General features: G+C 38.7%; 2 protein-coding genes across 2 annotated transcripts in view; one reads left to right on the plus strand and one right to left on the minus strand.

The window, feature by feature from the left end:
- Positions 1 to 1,280, minus strand: part of LOC122529011 (fasciclin-1-like) — a 355,664-nt gene extending 354,384 nt beyond the window's left edge. The window contains exon 1 of the mRNA XM_043654724.1: positions 663 to 1,280. Within this exon, the coding sequence (XP_043510659.1) occupies positions 663 to 782 (120 nt within the window). The 5' untranslated portion in view covers positions 783 to 1,280. The remainder of the gene's footprint in view (positions 1 to 662) is intronic.
- A 92-nt stretch (positions 1,281 to 1,372) lies between these two features.
- LOC122529012 overlaps positions 1,373 to 22,843 on the plus strand; it is a 130,144-nt gene continuing 108,673 nt past the window's right edge. The window contains exon 1 of the mRNA XM_043654725.1: positions 1,373 to 1,825. Within this exon, the coding sequence (XP_043510660.1) occupies positions 1,713 to 1,825 (113 nt within the window). The 5' untranslated portion in view covers positions 1,373 to 1,712. The remainder of the gene's footprint in view (positions 1,826 to 22,843) is intronic.

A 22,843-nucleotide genomic window follows, 5' to 3' on the forward strand; every position in this document is an offset into this window, starting at 1 on the left:
GCTGAAAGGATCAAACAATTAACACAATAAAGCAAATAAATTAATTTAAATAATAGATTTCAACAGTTACACTTTATATTAATATATCTTTAATGGACATTCTTTCCTAATTCAAAAGTACTCCAAATTAAAAACTGGAGTATTTCGCCATTCGGAATTATCCGCCATGACACTATTTTGTTAACACAAGAAAAGTACCATCGGATTCGATCATAAATCTCTCCTAACGAGATTAACCCTGTAAGTTACAAGTAATTGTACAAGGTTACAACAAATCGTTAGAGACCGTACACCATATTTAATTTCATTCGGAAGTCTCACAAATACAGGATATACAGTATTGTCTCGTTGTCGAATAAACCGGTTCCGACACAAATCGAGGCCACGGATTGTTATTATCAAAACAATATCCGTCTTCGGTACGTTTATTTATTTCGTTGACACGCGAAGACTTTGCGTATTTGTTTCGACCACGAAAGTTGAGGTCACACGTAACCTCGACTGTTCAAATGTTCGTATAACTACGTAGTACGTTCACCACGCGCAGAGAGAAGTATTCAGTTTGAAATCGAAGCGTCGTTTGCGCGAGAGAAAGACAGAGAAAGACAGAGAAAGAGAGAGAGAGAGAGAGAGAGAGAGACGAGAAACATTAACATTCTTACCTGGGACAAGTCGGAGTCGTCGCGAATCTTGGCGTCCATGGTTTGTATGGCGTTGATTCCGGTCGTAAAGGCGATCAGAAGGGCCACCGTAGCGAACAGACAATTGCCAGTCGACGACATAGTTCCCCGTGCAAATTAGCTCACTAATTCGAACAAAAAGTGTCACACCCGAAGTTCACCAATCCACTGTTATACGATTGCAGTCTCGTGCTACACGACACGGCGAGAAAGTGGGAAAACGAACAAGTCGAAAGAGGATCGCGGATCGATATACGGTCGATACACGGCTCCTACAACACGGCGACGTACTCGATAGGTTGAAAGCGCGATTGAAACTATTTTGAAAGTCAGCGACCCAACGGTCGCACGGCACGCGCACTGTCCGATGCACGCGCGATATTTGAAATAAAGAAAACGCTCACGTCGAGCCACGTAGTACACGTAGCGTTCTCGCTGGTGAGCGATCGGCCCGTGAAGACCGAACGACGTGATCGTTCGGTGTGTCACGAGGAGGTTATTTCGTGATCGAGGATCAACGCACAAGACGAGTCACGAGAGAAGCGAACGTACCGACTGACTCTCTACACTCTTTTCGTAGGACGTGTCAACGATACGGAGGATGGCGCGGAACTGCGCCCTCTTCATGCCTGGACCCCCGTAGCCCCCACCACACCGCCGAAACGAGTCTTCGGTATACCGTACTGTCGTCTCCCCTCCTCGCCGGCCGACTTTCCCCCTCCCTTGCGGCACTCGCGTTCTCTGTACAGTTCGCCGCGACACACATTAAAACTCACCCGCATCGCGATCATGAGCAAGGGACCTAACGGTCATTCAATCATCTCTTTTAACAAGTAGTTTCTGGCCACGATTTATTTCAAGTTGTATTTTCGGTATAAATATTGGCAATAATATGGATGCGACGCTTGATAAATACAACGCGTTCGCGATGAGATTGATTGAAACGAATGAGGGAACAGCGGGACGAAGTGATTCATTCGAAAGAACGATTCGACGCGCGCGACTGGGCTATTGAAAATACGTTTCCGCGGAATGAAGTTTCAGCGGTCAACGAACAATTACCAGCCATTACAGAAAATTTCGTTTATGACGGAAGGAAATTTTATTGGAGGCTTCTCCGTGGAAGATGTTCGTTCGCTACAGATGTAAGTGTCACGATAGTAATAATATTTTTACTATGAAAAAATTCGTGAAAGTTTGTTAGATTGAGGTTAGAATTTTAAAACCTACGTTCCGAAATTATAATGAGTATTCATGATTATAACATTGCAATGGGCGTTGCAAGATTTCGAAACGTCGTTGTTATTATTAAAAATTGAATGAAACGCATTAATGAAACTTTTATTGTTCGTGCTATTGGTCAGTAATATTTTTTCTATAAAGAGAGTTTTCTATAAAGAAACTTGAACTTGATGAATCATGAATTTCTTCATTAAATTATGTGGCTTTGTCAGGATTTATTAAATAATATTACTCTTTCGTAACAAATAGAAAACATCAAAACACATTTAATAATTGTATCTGAAATGTCACTGCACTAACAGCGAATTTGGTAGGCAATTATAAAATGAAAAAGAATTGTAAGAATTCGATTTAACTTGGAAATTGCGACTGTATATCTGATGTAAACTTTGTTTCAATATTACGATTTTATTAATGCTTCCTTTTTATGTTTTTATTAAAATTCCATCGCTGTTAAACTGCAGAATACTCGTCCATCAGATACTGAATTCTTGTTTAGTTAAATAACCTCTGAAACATTCACAATTTTTCCATGAGAATTACAATCTATAATTCGTATTTTCGGTTGCTGATTTCATTAAAATTAATTTCCGCGATATGATGCAAACGAAATTATGCAACTAATAACTCGTTGAACATCAAGTAATTTTATCGAAAAATGGAAATAAAGTAATGCGCACATCGCTGTGAATTAATTTACAAAAATATGCCAATTGTGTAAAAAAATTATGTAATCTACGTGGAAAAAGTAATGATGAAAAAAAGTAACAAACAAATTCTTGAAATCCTTTTACACAACAATGGAAAAAGGCAGAGTTTATTAACGTAAATTAATTAAAATAACAAACGAGAAATTGCGCTAATTTTAATGAGTTACTCTCACGAGGCGCAATATTGTGTATAACGAGATAAATATTTTTATAATTTATATTCCATACGAAGAAGGGTAAAGGTTGTTGAGAAGAACAGAAATCTTCTTGAAGCTAGCAATCTTCAGAAGCACAATCATCACGGACGTGACGTCATCCACCCTCTTCTTGACCAACCGCTACGAAATCCCCAACTGCGTCTCCACACAGTATGACGTCACGTCTACGAGCTTTTCTCGTTCTCTGCGAGAGCTCTTTTAAGAAGCCACGCGCGTCGTCTCAGCCCTCCCTCTGCATGGTCTGCGAATCTATGCCACTTGAAGCTGTTAGCCAAAAAATACAAAGTCTCACTATAGAAAAAAGAAAGGAAAAAGAATGTGCTTCCTTAACGTTATTCCATTCTGTTGCCTTTCTACCGAGAATTTTATCAGCTCGGAAATTCTTCTCCATAAAATCTCAAAGGCGAAACACTGGCTAGATCTGCTTACGAGCCGTTCACAAACAGCAGAAGTATCCACAACGAAACTCGCAAACAGTCTCAGAATTGTTCGCAGACTGTTTGCGGACAGTTTGCTGCAGACTGTGTTCATGTGCGCATAAAAATTTTGAAACTTGTAAAGATGTTTGAGGAAGATCTGTTGCCAGCATTAGTTGTGTGTTTAATAATGAAAGAAAGTAATGTTGGAAGAAAAAGAGAACGTCAGTACTGGTCAGGTCACCATGATTAGATAAAAACTGAAACTTGGCATCAAAATGATCGTCAAATTTGTTGACATTATTACAACGTGTCTGTACACCTTCCATGTGTGCAAACAGACCCTTTAATGTGCCGTCTCCAGCGCAAACAGGGTTCGCTCTTTCATAGTCGGGTTCGCTATAATCTGTTCGCAGTCCACACTACTAGCGAGCGTTATGAACTACGAGAAACCACGAATTATCGGACAAAGAAACACCGAGATAGCTAACCACAAGTACCTTGTGAACATACGGTTAAGTACTCTTACTGATTGCCATTAATTAATCCCGGCTTTACAACCTCCGACCTTCTTCCGTCTTTGCGCGCCCTTAATACATGCACTCATAGTCGTGACTTCCGTCATTAATAATCTGGCGAACAAGCGGAACCGTGCCAGTCTCGAAAATTGCTCTTTAATATAAAACGCTCGTGGAAAGTTGGCCAAGGGCTAACAATTCTAATGGTGGTGGAATTAAAATGTCACTGTTCAGGCGGGCAATAAGAGTGAGAAAATTGTCTCGGTTGTATCAGTTTTGGAGCGAAGGGGCGTTCGTAGCCGATATAATTGTAAATTCGATAGCAAGTTCACCCGCCACTTCCTAGCAGCCTTGGCGGACTTAGACCGATTCTCGAAACCTCCTAGGGCAATGAGGATTAAGGAAAGATCTCGATGGCGAATATAAACGCAATGGGTTTGCGGAACTTCCCTATCGTTCGCCTGCTCCAATTGTACACCGGGAGTCCTGCTAAGTTCGTACCAATCCCTTAGGTAATTAGTAGTCTAGATACGCCTGTTTGACCTTACCGACCAACCAATTTCGGCTTACTTAGGCAAGTACCCTCGCGAGCTTTCGTGGCGATCCAGCACCGGGACGAAAGTCTTCGCCCTTCTTGTATTGGACGATAACGAATTTTAAAATTCTATTAGTTCCGTGTCGGGAGGTCGTTAGAGACGATTAGAATCATGCCTAATGTTTTATGGATCCACGAAAGGAGAATTTTAACCTTTCTTTCATATTTGAAAGTTCTGTCAAATAGACTAGAATATCCACATATTCGTATATTAAATTTGCAGGAGAAAAATCTTCAGTCATATTGAATTCGAAATTTTGTTAAATGCGCATCACGAATCTTAGGAACATATGATGTTTCATATATCAAACGATAATTCAAGATCTTAAAGAATTTAATAGAATTTAATGTATCTGTGAAAGAATGAAAGGAAATTTCCATCATTTATTAAATACTATAACGAATACTCTTCTTTGGATGTTTTATATTTTCATGTTGTAGGCATTATACGTATTTTTGTAGCTTCGAATTTCCCAAAAGTAGTATACACAAGAATCCGCAATCTGTTAGAAACTAAAACGTTCTATTTTACACAATAAAGGGTTAGAAATTGAAGGAACTTAGAAGTGAGAAAAATTTTATCGAACAGGAGATTGATTTTTGAGCTCTGTGAATTCTATGTTCCGTACGAGCGATCTCCACGACCAGGTTTGATATCTCGCCACGGACATTCAAAAATAAAAATAGATAATCCGTAGTCGTGATCGAACGGGAACCATCGATCATACGATATTCCACACTCGATTGAACAGCATGGCAACACTGCAGCCTTTCTCGTACGCGATACTCTATCGATATTGGCCATAAAGCATTCGCGTGTGACGTTAATTTAAGTTAATACATTGAATTTCATCGGAATTTTTGGACAGAAGCGGCCGAATTCGCGAAAGTGATCGACACGTTTCATCCCGATGAATCTTCTGATGATGGGACGCATTAAAACGTCGTGAAAGCGGGAGGGGAGGGAAAAAAAAAAAGAGTCATCGCGTTGCGGCCCGGTGTCGCGCCGCGTTGAAATTATCGAGCCGCGCGATTCCACGAGAATTACGGTCGAAACTTTATATCGCGTGAGAATAATCGTACCACGTGGACGGCTTAATGAAACGTTTTATCGAGCCCTGGTAACTTTAACTTGCCGCACCGGTCAGAGATTAGTCTTTTCGCGGCCTTGTGAAATCTAATTTTTTTTTAATAAAACTTCCACCTCGGTGTTATGACCTTTCTGGTTTACCCAGAATAATTTCTATTAATGAATTTATAATGTAACAGTTCTTTTTTTTTTTTATATAAATAAAAAGATATCGGAATATGAAAGTGTATAAGAATAATTTATATATGTTACATATCTATATACAATCGGTATGTTTCCTTTTTTTTTTTTTGCCAAACATCGCGAGGAATTTAAATATATATGAATGATTTAAATTTATAAACCAATACAAGCTATTACTCTCCTTTTAGAACGGCCTCTTTTTAATAAAAAATCTGTTTCGAAAGGATCGATATTGAATAATAAGTTTAATGTAACCAAATTATCTTCTACGTAAAATCAGATGAAACTTCAAAATGTGAATGCATGAAGATATTAAAAGAAGGATCGGGATCTTTTTTTTTAAACCAAGGACGCAGATACAGATATCCACTATATTTTGAACAAATTAAATCACAAGACACTTTCAAAGTACAAAACGCATTTACTTTATTAAATAACGACATTTATTAATCATAAAACATTTTCTGCGTGTTTGTTTCATGCATAGATGATAGTTTTCGCATCAGAGAAAGAGGTATTGGATATCGGCTGCAACTAACAGTAGCAGATAAATTGGCTTTAATTAAAGAGGAGTGCATTTGACTTCTAAGCGAAATTATATCAGCATGTTGGAATAGAATATATTGAACACACACTCGTTTTATTAATCTATACCGATCATCTGCAGTAGTAATCTTTCAACGATAATATTTAGAGCTAAACAATTTTTATTATAGAACATACACACACACACACACACACACACACACACACGCGCGCGCGCGCGCGCATATATTATATTAAAGAACATTGTACTTCCATTTATAATTTCTTATTTTAATTATTCTATAATTTTATAAATTAATATAGTTTCATTCTTAACATAAATATTTACTCGTGTGTTCAAAATGAATTTGTCAGGAACCAGAGCAATTTATTCTAAAAATCATGATCCCCGAATTCAATATTAAAATAGTCTTATTCTTAATACAAATGCATTTTCAAACTAAAATGCACCATCCATTTTATACGGATTAAGAACAAATTAATTCCCCAAAAAATTACGACCCTCGAATTTAAGATATTTGATCTGAATTCATATTAAAATTCCAATTACGATTCTGATTCTAGTTTTAAAATAAAATGATCTTGAATAAAATTATTTTATTTCATTAAAACCCAAGCAGTTCAACTCTAAGTAGTATCCAGTTAAAAGTTAATACAAATACGACTCTGTCAACGAGAAATTTTCATAAATCTCCTCCAGGAATAATTTACTCAAGATGAAAAAAACATCTCCCTCGCAAGATACAGCGAGAAATCCCCAGTACGCAATTTAACCCGAACTGTCTGAAGCAATTTCCGCGAGGAGGGAACCTGCCAAAAACGTTCGCTCATAAGGAATTGAAACATCTCGAGGTACATTATTCGAGGAGGACTGTCGTCGTCTTCTTGTCTCGTCCGGGAGACGAGGAGAACGGCTTCGTATGTGACAAGGAATCTTGGGAATGCAAGGGCATGCTGGTACGCTTCCTCAACGGGAACAGTAGTGCTCCCTCGATTTTCACACTGAACGCAGTACTTTGAGGAGAAAAGGTAAGATATGCCTTGACACACTTTAGCGTAACCATTTCTGTGGCGAGAACACACCGGTGCCGGAAGCTCCCTTAGGGAACTCCGTTCGCAAGATGCAGCGAGTCCAAGTTTGCCAGCGTTACTTGCTACTTCCGGCGAGGAAGAACGCGCCCCTGGACTATGGGAAACGTCGACAGTGGCGGCGGGAGGGAGGGTTTTCGAGGCGAACGCGTCGGGTGGGGCTACATTGAGAAACGTATTTGTAAACATACATCCTACCCATGAGGCTCGAGCAGCCCGTGTCGCAGTAAATCCCGGTACATTAATATTAATGCGTCTTCGGCATGTACAACGCACTCGTGCCCTCTACTCAGCTGGTTCTCCACGTCGCAGAAAGCACTGAGAGTTCAACGGAGTTTACGGGCACTGAGCCCGTGTACACTGTGCCTGGAACACTGCTTTTCACAATATCTGCGTTTCGTCTCACTCGCTTTCGTTCCACCAAGGCCCCTAAAAGTGTTCCCTGACGCCTCCCCCGATCTGGCGAAATAAGCCTCTTCTTTTCACTTCCGCTTGTTCCGCCAATTTCGTTTTATCGCGTTTCGACGAGGTTCACGGGTTTGTTGGAGTTTTTTTTGGATCTTTGGATTCAGTGATCGGTTCTTCAAGTTTGTTTTGCAACTTTAAAGTCTTTGACTTTGAGTGATTTGACGTTTCGTTTATTTCGTTGCTTCATTTCGTGATTTATGCGAGAATTGGAATTTTTCGGAGACTTTTTCAATTGACTTTAGATGTGCAGTGATTTTAAAGCCTTTGATGAATTTTTCCCAACGTACATGAGACACATTCTATTTTGTCAACGTATTCAAAGGTAGGTAGTTCCAATCATGTTTTATCAATACGGTCCACGTTTTCGGTAGCTTTAAAAAAAAAAGATCTCGCTTTGGTGAAACTAGCTTAATCTTTTGAAGATATATAGGGAACAGAAATTTGTTTGAAAGTACACAAAAAAGTAGCACGGCCCAATATTCCCTTATACTGGCTGACGAGAGAATTTGAAATATGAAAAGACTGGGGCTATTGTCGAATCAAGCAGGAGTGAAAGGTGTCGTGCGATAATACAATACTATGGGACAGTAAAAATACAGTACGTCAGTTATAAAAGTAGAACAATTAAACACTTTGAATGAACGAGTGAAAAGGAAATGATAGTAACAAAATTATCGAAGATAAAAAGCGTCCGGTTTCGTTTGTGGACACTTCTCCAGTATTCAAATAATAGATTTGAGCTTCGTTGCAAGTGAAATACGAATAAATTTAACGTTGTCAAATTAATTTTCTTATTTTTCAACATTTTTGTCATATTAAGAAACGTACAGCTGCGTATGACAGAAATCTACAAGATAATACATTCACATTTTTCGACACATGAAATTCTAATATTTTTCAATGTTTTCCCCTATACTTCTCAATGGAACACGAACTCTCGCGACGTCGCTGCATGACATGTTTTCCCTTGGCTCGGAAAAATAATGATCGCGCCCAATGGCATGTGAACCAGCACCATATCTCAACATCTTACATCTTGTACTCCTGTTTAAGAAATTCTCGAATAATTCCTTTAGTATACATTAAACACGACGAATCTCTTTCATCGAGCCAAATATTTTTCCAAATTTATACAGACTCAGATTTACCAATACGCCATACGCAATTTTCTTTGCTCTTTTTTTCTTTAGTGAGATACGTGTATAATACTAGGGCACTTCAATCGGAATGTTATAAAAAAATAGACGAAGAGATTGTTAAAGTATTAAAATATTAAATATATGCGTAATTTAAATATATGAAACAGCTCTTAAAAAGTCTAAACAATCTGCTAATGATCTTTTTAGATTTATCTAAATAGCCTTCCGATACGAGTAGATATTTTCTGAGAAATTTGAAAATCCACGAAAATGTCTCGAAAAAAATTACGTCTGATTCGATCGTACTGGCTGCTCTTCTAATTCCAATAAATCCACATCGTGTAAAATATAACTCATTACATATGAATCTCCTGCAAACCACGTATCAAAATCCCGGATACTGTCCACGATACACCCAACGCGATCAATATCGCGCAAAGATCCAGTATTCACCATACGCTACGTACGTATATGCTCTGCTGGCGTGAAAGAGATGGACACATTGTTCCGACACGTACGGTGTCTACGTAGATAGCACGTTATTAAGAGGTCTAACCATATCCAGTTCCTAGAGCGTGATTACATGCGCGAGCCCCACACACGCCAGCAGCAGGTGTATAGGCATATGTGGGTAACGACACAACGTTCGACGATGGGGTTGAGGTTCCTTCAGAAATGGCTCGTTATGCCAGGCAAACTGCCACGTGGAAACAGAATTTCGGTATCACGGGTGGGAAAGGGACGACGGGTACCAACAAGATGTTATCACAATTATTGCGAGCAGAACTACTACCATCCGGCAGCCCAAATGCCGTAAGCCACGTAAGGAATGTTTGGATTAGTTTAGACTCTCTGGTTTAAGCCTGCCACCGTTTTCTGAACTGCCAGTCTTCCCCCCCGTTCATCCTTGTCCCGGGCGTTAAGAACGGCTCGACGTCCCGTGGTACACGGTATATATTGCCATGTCGAGAATTAATATATCGGACGTAACGTCTCATCAAATTAACGTCGCGCGAGAGACGGGCGGGGTGTATGTGTATGGTGGCCTGGAGACTACGTTTAACGGGGGTGCTCGCCGTGCATGTAAAGATTGCCTGTCATAAAGCGCACTGGCGAGCGAATATTCGTGCGCACCACGTTGACAGCAAGACATATCGTGTACACGGAGGCCCTTTCATAAACGCCCTGTGACTATTGGACATTGAGAAATTTCCGAAGGCACAAAGCGGCACAAAGGTACAAAGGTCCTGTACCTCTGCATTACATGCTCATCGAACAACAACGTGATCAACGAGATGATGGTGCAACAATGTATCTTCTACCGATGCAATCTTGAGGATTGAGAGGATTGAGAAAGCTCATTGTTTTCGACTGGGAGTACATACACGTGAAGTTGAGAAGTAAATTTAGATAAATGGATCTTGGACGTTGAACCGGAAGATAGTGAATCGGGCAAGCAAGAAATTTTTATTATTTTACATCATCGATTCGCTATAATTTGAATGGAACTTTAGCAAAGAAAACTGTACAAATGCACGGTACAAATAGAAATATCTTGTACGCAGAGATAACGGATATTCGTTTCGGTGATGATTGAATTAATATAATACAGATCAACAGTAGGACAGCTAGAAAAACTGGAACCAACGGTCGAATGTGAAAAAAAGATAGTAGAGGAGGATATTGGATGGTTGAACGTGGATTACCTAGCTGAAATATAAATCTCCTTTGAAACAACAAAATAGCTCCCTTTTTAATGGAATGAAATATTTTATTGGATAAATCGATCCTCGGTATTATTCCGCGCACGAAGATATAAAATAAAGTTATCGAAAGGTCGATAACGAGAATTATTTGCCGACAATTTTTCAATTATTTCGTAATTCGCCTGGATTTTTCGAGAATCTCTCGTATAAAAGAATACGTGCACGTGAAATAGAATTTCACCTTTATTCCACCTTTTAACATTGCATTTACGAAAACGGGAATTCCAACAATTTTTTTTAACACGTTATCCATCTAGATTTTATATCTAATGATCGTGAGATGTTACGTTACGTTCGAACAACTTGTATATATAACTCTGTTGCTTCTTTCTTCACGGAGGTTCTTTCGCAGGACATTGATTAACTAGGGTTGTTAGCGCACAAAAGGCTAAGAAACTCTTTCTAAGATAAGCACTCGAGCACCTCTGGCAATAAAATAAATTTAGAATAGCATGTAATCCACTATTTTTCTCAAATCAAGCATTGCTGGATGATTTATCGTTGCATTATACCGTAAGGAAAAGGTACTAAACAATTCCGTCCTATTTATTTCAATTTTTGTAATATATAGCGTAAAGAATTTTATGATACTATCTCATCCTACATCGGCAACTTTTCTTCTCATGAATTTGCAATTTGAATCTCTATTTAATTTTATTCTCTATTTAATCATTCTCTGTCTGTAGAAGATAATTTGAAAAATTTGAGTGAAATATTGTAAATACAGTACGAAAATTTATACTCTTACGAATTAAAGAAATTGGAATTAGACAAGCTAATTCTGTAGATTAATAATAGATCAACGATTTATTTGACATTTCTTCCATTTACATTTTGAAATCTTGTGAAATTCAAATATGTTCAAGTAACGTTCAATAATCAATTCGAAAGCATAGATCAGAAAATGAGAAACCACGTTGAAAGACCAGATAGATATTATCTGTCGAACGAAGAAAATAATGAAAAAGTCGAATGTTAACCATCGCATAACCAATCATTTACAGATGACTTCATCTGAACGGTTTCGAGCAAGGTAATCGTATTAGGAATCTTAGCACAGAATGATGCTGCAGCCGCGTAATACTGCAAGCTAATTTTCCGCTTGTAAAATAACGGACGCCGGTATCGTAATTAATAACCCGTAAGATGATTTACGGACTTTGCGTCTAATAAACCGCGCGTTACATCGCGCTGGGCGCACGCTTGTTTTATCGAGGTAGCCTGAAAACTTTTTCGCGAAATGCGAAAGTCATATATCAACGAGAGAGCGTGTGCGTTCTCGAGAAATCGCTACCTGAAGTTCCCTATAATTTATTTTATTTCTTTTTCCCGTTTTTTTTTTTTTTTTTCCTTTCTTTCAAATCACCTCGTAGTTTCGAATCGCTGCTAGTTCAGATCAGTTTTCATTTAACGCATACTCTTCAGCGTTGAATCGTTAATCGAATAACCGTGTGTTTCGACTGACGTTCGATTGGCAAATTTTTATGAACGACGGAATTTTCATCGTTTAAATGTAAAATGTGGTGGAATATAAAATTTACTACAAAGTGTAAAATTCACTAGATTCTTAGTCTATGATTGCACAAATGTTTTACATTTCTTAGATTCTGGCAATACACAGATTCAATTCTAGGTGTATTTAATACAAAAAGTCATTCGAATTTCAAAGTACATAAATGTTCTGTAAAAAAAAAAAGAAAGATCATAAGTCACATTTATTATATATTAGAGTATTTTTCAAATTTAATAAACATTGGCATCTAGTGGGAACAGTTTGAAAAATATTATTTAAATAAAATAAAATTTCGCACAGTACCAACAAACGACATTATTCGTGGATATCTCTATTATATATACATTAATTTCGAATTACTATACGCACAAACATGGGAAAGAGGAAGTTTATGTAATTTTCATGCGAGCTGCCCACTATTGACAATCGGTCGTAAGAGGTTGCACGAACAATGAAATTAATTGGTTTTCAGTTGGTTAATAATTAGCCGATCGCCGTGATAGCCAATTGTACTCGATGTGTCATAACCCAGAAAGGGAGCGGGTGTAAACCGCGGGTAAACTTTCACAAGCAGCAGATCGATATTTCGACGTGGCAGCCTGCGAATTATAGTCCCGTCGTAAATCAATATCCGTCGCAGAAACTTGCTGTTTCGTTAAAGAACGCGAGCTAATGCTACGCCTGGATCACATTGTTAATCATTTAACGATAAGTTAGACAGCAAACTGAGTAATTCAATAAACTCTGTCGTATGCAGTATTAATTTCACGAGTTTATCGAACTGTTAGTTTCGTTGATCTTCAAAAGTTTCGGGCAAATTTCGAGTTTCAGGTTAATGTTCCATCGGTGTTACATTTACGGATGTAGAATATCGTTCGAAGGGTCATGATCATTTGTACCATTAATATCGAGATGAATAATTTTTTTTCAAATTTCTGTTAATATACGGATGAAACGATGAATTTCAAATTAATTTACAGTTGAGAACAGAGAAATGATTTTCGCAATTTCTCGCACTTTATATTGTCGAGTTTTATTATAAAGTTACAATCACAATTGCAACATTACCATCGCAAATGCTCGCGTCTGAAATTCATACTTTGCCCACAGATATACTTCGAGCAAATGAAACGAGATGACTCGTTGACAATGAGCTGAAGAACCTCGCGATCTCGATGCTCTTCGTTCCCGCGACTCGCGCGAAAAAGTGAAGCAGCGATCCTCCGACACGATGAAATTATCGAAAACTCTCTGCATACTTTGCCACGATGCGAAACTTTTTTCACGCAAGCATCCCCGATAATGAAAATTAATATTGCCTGCCAGGGAAGTCTCCCTTGTGAAAGCATATCCGTGTCCCTTCTCCGATTCGATATCTGGAAGAGAAAAGCAACGACGAGAACTCTCCGGGTTCGCCGCGATATATTGTTTCTCTTATTAAGATGACACGTGGATTGGAAACGGGGTTAGCGGTAAAGGCAAAAGAGGGTTAACGTATTTGACAAATGTGGAGATCGCGTGCGCCGATCCGCGCTCGCGCAAATCGAAGCGACGGCGCAAGAAAGGCGCAAGCGGCGCGGAAATCGCGTATCTCACGGGCAAACGCTCTTAAGCTCCGTTCTCGGCCGCTCCGCTCTCATTTTCCCGCGCGATTCTTACCGTGCGATTAAGCCGTCCGCTTCTTTTTGTCGACAGTTCCCTCCGACGTAGTGGAGTTACCACCCACGACGTCACGGAATTTTTCTCTCGTACAGCCGGCCGTAATGTATCTGGCTGTTAAGCGAACAAAAAGCAAACGAGATCCTTCACCCTATCTAAATCGCGGAGGAGAGTATTTCCACGGGATATCTCGATGAAACTCCAGAAGCAAATTTTGGCTCGTCTTTGTTGCAGCTTTATCTTTGGAGAGATCTTCTATTTTCTTTTTCTTTAGGGAAAATTGGGATTTTAGTGTCGCTGGATACTAATTCTACCGCCACTACTGCTTTTAGCGGTTTACGACCGTCTTTTTTTTTTTTTTTTGTTTTATGTTTGTGTTGTGGTTAGGTTTAGGTTACTCACGTTACGCGATAATGAATTTGAAAAAGTTTAAATTGCCTTTTTTGGGATATAATCGTTAATCAACATTCGAGCTTTCTAGCGATTTATAATAAACTTTCTACCGTGCTTTCACATGAGAATTAAATAGACGAGGACATTCATGTGTGGTGACAGATGAATTTAAATCAGTTTCTTTTCTGCTTTATATTATCTGTTTTATATTCTGTATCTGTTTTTATATTTTGTTTGGCAAAGCAACGGCATTATTGAAAGATGCATAATTGCAAATGTGTCGAGAAATGAAGAAACGATTTATTCTATTTACATATTCTGATTCGTTATAATTTTTCTAGTATCACTTATTTCAAGTATTACGCACATCCCGTTTTAAAAATTACCCTCAGTTTAGTCTTTCCAGATTGGAATGTATTATAGTCCATACTATTATCTTTAAAAAATGATAGCGAGATGACGGGAGACGATATTGCGAAGACCGTGCATCAAATTTATCTGGGAATTTATCGTTATTTACGTTATCTTCTCATAATAAACGAGCTCGCAGAAGCGAGTCATTTGTTCCTTCAAGAATCGAGCATTAATCGTACATGTGTGTAAATGAAATTAAGAAACGAAGTTTGATCAGTTTGACCGTTGATGCTTCAAAACGGGTAAAGATCAATCTCACAGATATCAAAGATGTTTGTTCGAGTGAAACATTACTCCCTTCCTCCTTCGTTTCTCTTTATTGTACTTGTATTTTCTTGGCACGTAAAGTGAGAATCGCTTGCCATTTTTTCCAATTTCCAGGCGTTTGCTTCTTTCCCTTGTTAAATTTGGCAGAGAATTTACGAGCAGTCGAGTTTATACATGCGCACGTAAGAATACGCAAGTGAAAATGGTTATTGTATTCGTGTATAATGCCGGTCTACGGCGGTTTCAATTGGAAAGTTTCGCTTTAGTTCCCGACCAAGAAAACCGAATGTTCCACCCGTCTGGCAGCGAGCGAAACGTAAATAAATGAATTATTCAAGACGCTGGATTTGATTATGACGGTACAATTATTGAAACGCGCCATTGTGCACGTTTAATACACCTGTTACGCGTACTTATTAGCTGAATTGCCGACTAATCTTACACACGACTCTTATTTAAATTAATATACTTCGCCATCAAGAAACCACTTCATTTACATCGACCGGCTAAAATGTTTTACGACCCCGTTTCCCCCCTCCAAGCTGCTCCAGATTAAACGTCGAATGAAACAAAGGTCTCCTCGATCCTTTGTTTCATATACATATATACGATTTCTCAGCCTTGAAAAATTATTATTAACATAAACCTCTTGTACAATTGAATTAGCGTTGATGATTGAAATTATCAAATTATCAAGTTACTTGGAACGTTCATTCGAATTACTTACAAACTCACAAACTCCAACGACAATTTTTGTTACAACGAAAAATATAAAGATGAAAAATGGTACTCGACAAACTCTATCTGTCAAGTTTATCGGTACTCTAAGAATTATGTTACATCGCGCTGCAATTTCCACTAAGCTCGTTGAAAGCTCGACGAAACGTATAACCGGTAATCGAGAAAAAGAATCCAAAAATGAAGGAAAATCATGTTGCGTCGTGTTGAACGCGAAAGAAATTGCTGGCAATCGTGTCTAACATCCAAGGCCATTTGTAGCGGCAAGTTTTTCAGTAAGAACGACAAAAGTATCTCCATCGTCGGTATGGCGTAGAGGAAAGCGACGCAATCAAACTCCCCGGGGAATTCGTTAGTTGCGCATTGCTCGTTGGAAGTTCGATATTTCAGCGATCGGCGCGTCCTGATTCTCGCAAGAACTTTATTGTATCAAAGAACAATGGGTCTTCGTCGATCATTCGGCAAGGTGTAGATCGTTGACTTTTCCGCGCCGCGTCGCGCCGCGGTCTCGCATAACGATCGCTCGTTAGCCAAGCTAATTACTCTGCTGGTGGGCGTTGGACCGTGAAAGTTCGTTAGTTAGTACTACAAGTTAGTACCCAAAGAGGTGGCATTCATTCCTGCTTCTCTCTCTCACACACGCACGCATGCACGCACACACACACACACACACACACACACACACTATCTAGTTTTCGAGTAGCGGTCTCTTTTCACTTTCGCAGTTTCCCTCTCGGTTCTTCCTTCTGTCCTGATTGCTAACTTACGAAAACCGCAGGTGTCGCATTTTACTTCGCCAGTTTAAATACCGACGCCGATCTCGGTTTAAATTTCACTGAATTCCGCGAGCATCGCGGCTTCCAACAGGCTTTGAAATCATTCCACTTTGTACTCGCATGCCTTATTATTATTTTACTGCTTTTTTCTTTGCTTGCCAGGGAGAATATTTATGCAGAGATTTTTAACACGTAATACACAAGTAAAACTTGGAGCCCTGGTGCAATAGGAGCTCTGGAGCCCTTTTCATTATTTTTAGGCGTACAATCAGTTCCCGAAGTGGGTCCCACAAGTTACGAAACACCCTGTATATATATATATATTTATTTTTTATTTCATTAATAACCATACAATCAATCCCATTAACAGTTATAAGTAAGTAGGCTGGCGTGAGTCAATGGCATGCAAAGTAGTTGCTACTGCTAGTGTCGATTAATGAGATAGTTTCGGATGTTCATATAAACCTGTACTGAAGGTCCAGAGGGTGGTATCTTTTTAGTCTTCGTGTGTGTCCTGTAGAATCCAACAGGTTGAGTGACCAAAGTGTTAGGGTGGCTATATATAGTTTAAAAATATTAATGTACATTACGTAAATACAGGCACAAACATAACTATACAATACACATTTTTCTCGCCATCTTTCGTTACACCGTATGACATGCTACATTAAACTAATAAACATCTGGACCGTAGTTCAGGTAACAAAACACTAGATTACATTCTACAATAGTCATCTTCCCCCGGCAACAGGGATATAGAATGGACAAGACGCGTGAAGAGAGATCTCAAAGAAACATACCTCCACAGCACCTGCATATACATAACACGTATATATAATAGATACGTCATCCTCAAGTTTCCACTCATCGTTTGATGCCAACTGTTCAAAAGCAACAACGGAACACGTGCAAATATTACGACTGCATAAAGGGAAAGGCCGAGTAGACGGACAAGTGGATTACCAAATTTCACGTAGCGACGTAGTTCATCTTCGTTTCGGATATCGTGACACGGTGGGAGGATGTTACAACGCGCAGCATCCAGCGGTCTCACTCTAAACGAGATGAAAGTAGAAACTTCTCGACGAAAGCTTCTGAATATAATATTAGCGATAGTAACGACGAGGCAGATATCCTTTATTAGATTATTGTTCAGGATTTCGCCAGGAGGATTATGATTTATGGGATTTATTATTCACGATGTCACACTTGCAATTAGCCGCGGCACCGGCCGAAAGTTTGGCCGGATTTTTGCCGCGTTTCTGCTTTACTTAATCCTTGGCGACCATGTAATCTCACTGTCCGCGAGTTCGAGGTCGAGTTCACGACTTCGTGATTTCGCGAAACATCGTTATTTCACTTTAACCGCGAGACAAAAATTGAGACGTAAAAGTTTTCTTTAAATATCTGCCAGCATTTTGTACTCCACGAAATTAATATTTTTAGGGAAATTTTGTATTTAATTTGATGGCCCGCGATAGCATGTACTTAAGTTTTATTTACGTATTGTTATTTAGATATAGAAGGAAAAATTTTTTATAGATAAAAATTTAATCAATATATTTAATTGGTATATTATTTTATTTAATTAAGTAAAATAGTAGTTTAAATTAAAATGTAGTATATTTGAGGATAAGTGAATGATGAAAGAATTAAATTTTTGGATAATTAATTTTAAAATTAATTAGAAAGAGGATTTAATAGTAAATTAATTTAGTTTAATTGGTGTACAAATTGCCCGCCTCTAATTCTAATAGGGAAGGATATAAAATATGTATCCTTATACATCAAGCAAACAACATTCTATACGTCTAATTTCATCGAGCGATTATTTTCTTTCAGCCAAGTCATATCACCAAGGCCTATTAATTTTGACATTTCAAATGACACTGAAATGAAAAGAACAAAAAAAAAAAAAAAAAATAGGCACCGAATTTACTGATTCTCCGCGAACAAACAGAATTCCAATTGCACGTGGAAACGCAGCTGGCAGATATTTTTATTCGGGGCGTTATGACGTTTCATAATGTATATGTTTTGTGTACGGGCATCTTTCGTATACGGGCCGAAGTTTGAAAACGCGCGGACGAAGAATGAACGATCGCGGGACGGAAGGAAGGGAGATTTGCAATCGAGGGAGAGTGTTTTCGTTCAGGGGTGGGGTGGGGAAATTTATTATAAACGAGAAATCGCCGTGGAAACAGCCATCGAGATAATTGAACTTCGCTGTTGTTTGCAGGTTACAAACTTAAAATGTTAATTAGCGATCGAGATATAAATATTCAAGCGTTTGCCCGCTGCGCTCTATTGAAACGGGGAATAACGAACGATAGCCGGGCCGTCATTTAATTAGGCGAACTTTTAACGCTCACTATGGGACACGTCGTAATTGTTGTCTCAAGGGGAATTGATACTGCGAACGCTGATTTCGTTTTATACAGGGCTAGAGCTCGCGAAATTTACAGACAACGAAAGAAACTTTTCTTTCCAGTCTGTGTTAATTAGTTAACAGTGAACTTTTACGCTTTGAAAATGTAGCAATCTTCTGTCTTTCTCTTGGTTTTTTTTTTTTTTTAGAAATAAAATTGTGCTTACGGATTTTCCTCCATGTTTTGTACAAACATTTTATTAGGCTTAACGTCAAATTTAAAACTAATCTGAACAGTTACAAGATATTTATTGCAAACATATGTTTAACGAAGTTTGCAACAGCCACGTGAAAGGCTATTTTAAATGTGTACATAATTAATTAAAAATAACGATACTTTAATAATCTTTGTGAAATATATATTCGAATTAAATATTTTGTATACAATTTCTATACACATTTTCAGAATCGTTTAAGCATTCACCAATATAATCGTGACAGTTGAATAACATTAAAATGCTAATGAAATTTCAAAATGTGGAAGTGGGATGCACTTAATATATTCATAAAACCTGTATCGCATATTTTCATGCAAATTATTCGAATATAAAGTAGAAATAATAGATGGGTATAATGTATCGAAATTAGTTTATAAAAATGTATAATAATAACGCGTGTGGCGCGTACGTCAAACGGTCAAGCACGCTGTTTTTCGAAAATTTTCACATCGTGCCTGTTTTCAAAAGAAGGAAACGAATATAAATTGCGAAAGAGCAACGGAATCGTGGATCACACTGAAACGTTCACCACTAACCGCGGAGATGAGAAAGAGAAAACAAAGAAGGCAAGTGAAGAAAAAGAAGGGAATCCAATTTTTCGCATTATAACACGGACTCTTTTATTTGTCGTTGAAACAACGAGGGGGAGAGAGGTTCTGACACGACTGACGAAGTTGGTTAAAAGTCGCGAAAAGGACTGGATGTTCTTGCTGCAGTCTTTACAGATTGCAAAAGACATTTGTCAAGTTCATCCGGTTGATGGAGCGGGCAAATACAGGGAAGGGTGGAGGTGGTGGATTTTCTGCCGCTGCATTTGAAGTCCGATTCAATTCTTTAGGATCAAAGACAGTTGAAATGAATTTACGGGACACGGGGAATATTTTTCCCCTGGAAATCCTACGAGAGTCGGCGCGCACATTTTCGCAAATATCGCGGAATCACACGGAACGGAATTCCTTTGTATTACGTTGGCTCTTAAATGTAGTTTGTGCGTAAGAGATTAAGCAATGAAATGCTAAAGCTTTCTGATATGACAAAGAGTCGCGATTATTTCTTTCTTATCGCTTAACGTTGTTATACATTTAATACGTGTTTCAGTTTAATCGTATTTGAAACACATTTCGACTTATGAATTAAAGTGAAGTTTAATATTCTTCTCACTTTAATCCTTTCAAGTACGATATAAATTTTACGTCATTGCACGTAACGCAATTGTTGTCATTTTGTTATATTTTTTTATGTTTGACATCAAACGTAGTAGTAAACCTCGATACGATGAAGGTGTAATTATTTTTGAAATCGTTCACTTTACGTCCTTTGTTATTTATTGAGCACAGTGAAGGAGTACAATTCGACTAAACGAGTTTAAAATCTCGTGTCATAAAATTCGAATGATTTATTTTTATCGTAAATTCTTCGACGAAGGTAGGAAAAAAAAAGCCACGATAGCATACCTTTTAGGGTCTTGCGAATATTCCCGTGCCATTTTATTAATTTCCCCGAAGGCGAAAAATGGAAAGACGAGGGAAAACTTGCGGTCTTTAACTCACGTAAGTTGTTAACGCTGAAATTCGAGAAATCGACGAAGAATTTCCGCGGAATTTCTGGAATTTTGAAATAAGGCAGCTAGAGAGAGAAAGAGAGAGAGAGAGAGAGAGAGATCCGAACACTCGTTCCATCGTTCAACTTTATAATAGAAAACGCAGCTGAACTTGCGATGAAACATTCATAAGAATAAAGGTTTACGAATCTCAGACACTCTCCTCTCGAGAACGAAAAAAAAGCTCTTATAATTCCATACGATTTAATCTATGGATTATTCGTAATTTATAATTTATACAGGATGAATAGAAACATGGAATAATGTCCCAACAAACATGGGTCGAAAAATTAATAATTTCAAGGTTATAAACGATTTTTTATTTTTATATGGGTTGAAATGCTTGTGAAAAAATTAAAATACATCCGGGGAATCTTCGAGAGAGCACGTGATTCTTTAATACGAAGGTATCAAGCATGTAGAAGACATTTTGTAATCAGAAAAAAGGTAAACCACTACATACAGTATGATAGTTTCTCGAAGCAAAGAAATTCGTTTCTACAGACATTGAAATTATTAATTTTTCGACCCACGTTCATCGCAACTTTTTTTTCACGTTTCGACGAATATTATTTACTCTAGACCTTTTCCCTATCTAAATTGATTCGCTTCCACGAGTCTGTTCGTTACAAGAGGAAATTGTCACAAATTTCCTATAATTTATACTCCACAAATCACCAGCAGCACCTTCAAACGAGTACCAGAACACCGATTAACATCGATCCGTTGCCAACAAGTGACTACACGCTTGACCAGCCGAAGCTGCCAATTTGTTTCGGCGGAATCGACACGAAAGGGAAACAGACGAAAAGAACAACAACGAAACGCGATCCGTTTTCATTTCCAGCTCCTACGGTTGAATTTTCTGGCAAGGGATCAATTACTTCGACACCCCCGACGACCGGTAATCACGCGACGCGCACTCTCGCGAGAATTTATAAGCTGCTCCGCGGCTGTTGTACACGGTGCTGGACACGGCGCAATATTCTCCCTCGATGCGATAAATCACCGGGGGGAGGCAAGATGAAATTGACGCTAAGTGATAACCGTTGATCGATACCGGTGTTCTCCGCTCTCGCTGGCAGATTTTTCTCCCTTAAGGGCCACCGCGTCGAGAAGCTGTCGCTGAATCGATGAGAACGATTTATATTCCGAGGCCAGTGATACGTTGAACAAAAGAGGAAAAACAAGCGGCGCCTACTTGGAGGTTCCTTCGCTCACTTCCGGGCTGGTTATTTGCCTGGGTTTACCAGGGTTAAAAGGATATCCTAGTCGGCCTGTCAGCCCGTGCCGGACAGCCCGGGAATTCCAGTAGCAATCGGGACAGCTTGCTTCTCTTGCGGCGTGACAGCGAAAGGCCGACGGATTATGTGCCGAGTTTTTCAATTTCGTTTCACGCCACCGTGGTTTATTTCACGTGGCAGCATCGTGTTTTAACGAATTAATTATAGCCGTTCGCTACGCTCGCGAGGATTTAGCTTCGCGTTCGCTTTTTATATTTCTTTGCCAACTGTTGGGGCGTTTCTTTATTAATCGCGTTGATCCTGTCCTTCTCTGAGGACCAGATCTCTGTCTCAAAAGCGTGGAGGAACATCTCCGCTTCGTGCAATGTTCCTCCCTTCGGTTCCTTTTGGAACGAATGAAAGTTCATCGATTTATTATCAAATGTTTGGAACTCGGCCTGGTATTCTTAACTATCGACTTCTTGAATAATAGTAAATTGTTTTGAGATCATTTCTAGAATGTAAGAAAGAGAGTAATTCTAGTAATTTGATATCAACCGATAAATTACAATTTAAATGGTTCCATTGTCGCAAATCTTTCTACAGTAATCTCCCACGGCTAGAATAATTTTGTTTGACAAGATTAAAGACACTCTTCTATTATTTTCGCAAATGGTGTGCCGAAGAATAGTTTGAAAACGTATATCTACGTGCAACTTTGAAATTACACAACGTTGCAGAAAGTTGAAGCTCCGTCGTGAACAATGAGTCAACTCGTTCGCACGCTTCGTCGAAAAAAAAAAAAGAAAGAAAGTTTCATCCCTCGGAGCGATCGAAGCAATCGAGCGAAAAATTCTCATATCGCCAGTATCAATCTGGAATCCTTTCGAAGGGAAGATTCAAAGTTATTCCATTAGCAATTCAAGGATCGCGTTTCGCGAGCTGGCGTCAATT

The sequence above is a fragment of the Frieseomelitta varia genome, unplaced genomic scaffold, assembly GCF_011392965.1.
Source record: "Frieseomelitta varia isolate USP_RPSP 00005682 unplaced genomic scaffold, Fvar_1.2 scaffold_275, whole genome shotgun sequence".
Lineage (NCBI taxonomy): Eukaryota > Metazoa > Arthropoda > Insecta > Hymenoptera > Apidae > Frieseomelitta > Frieseomelitta varia.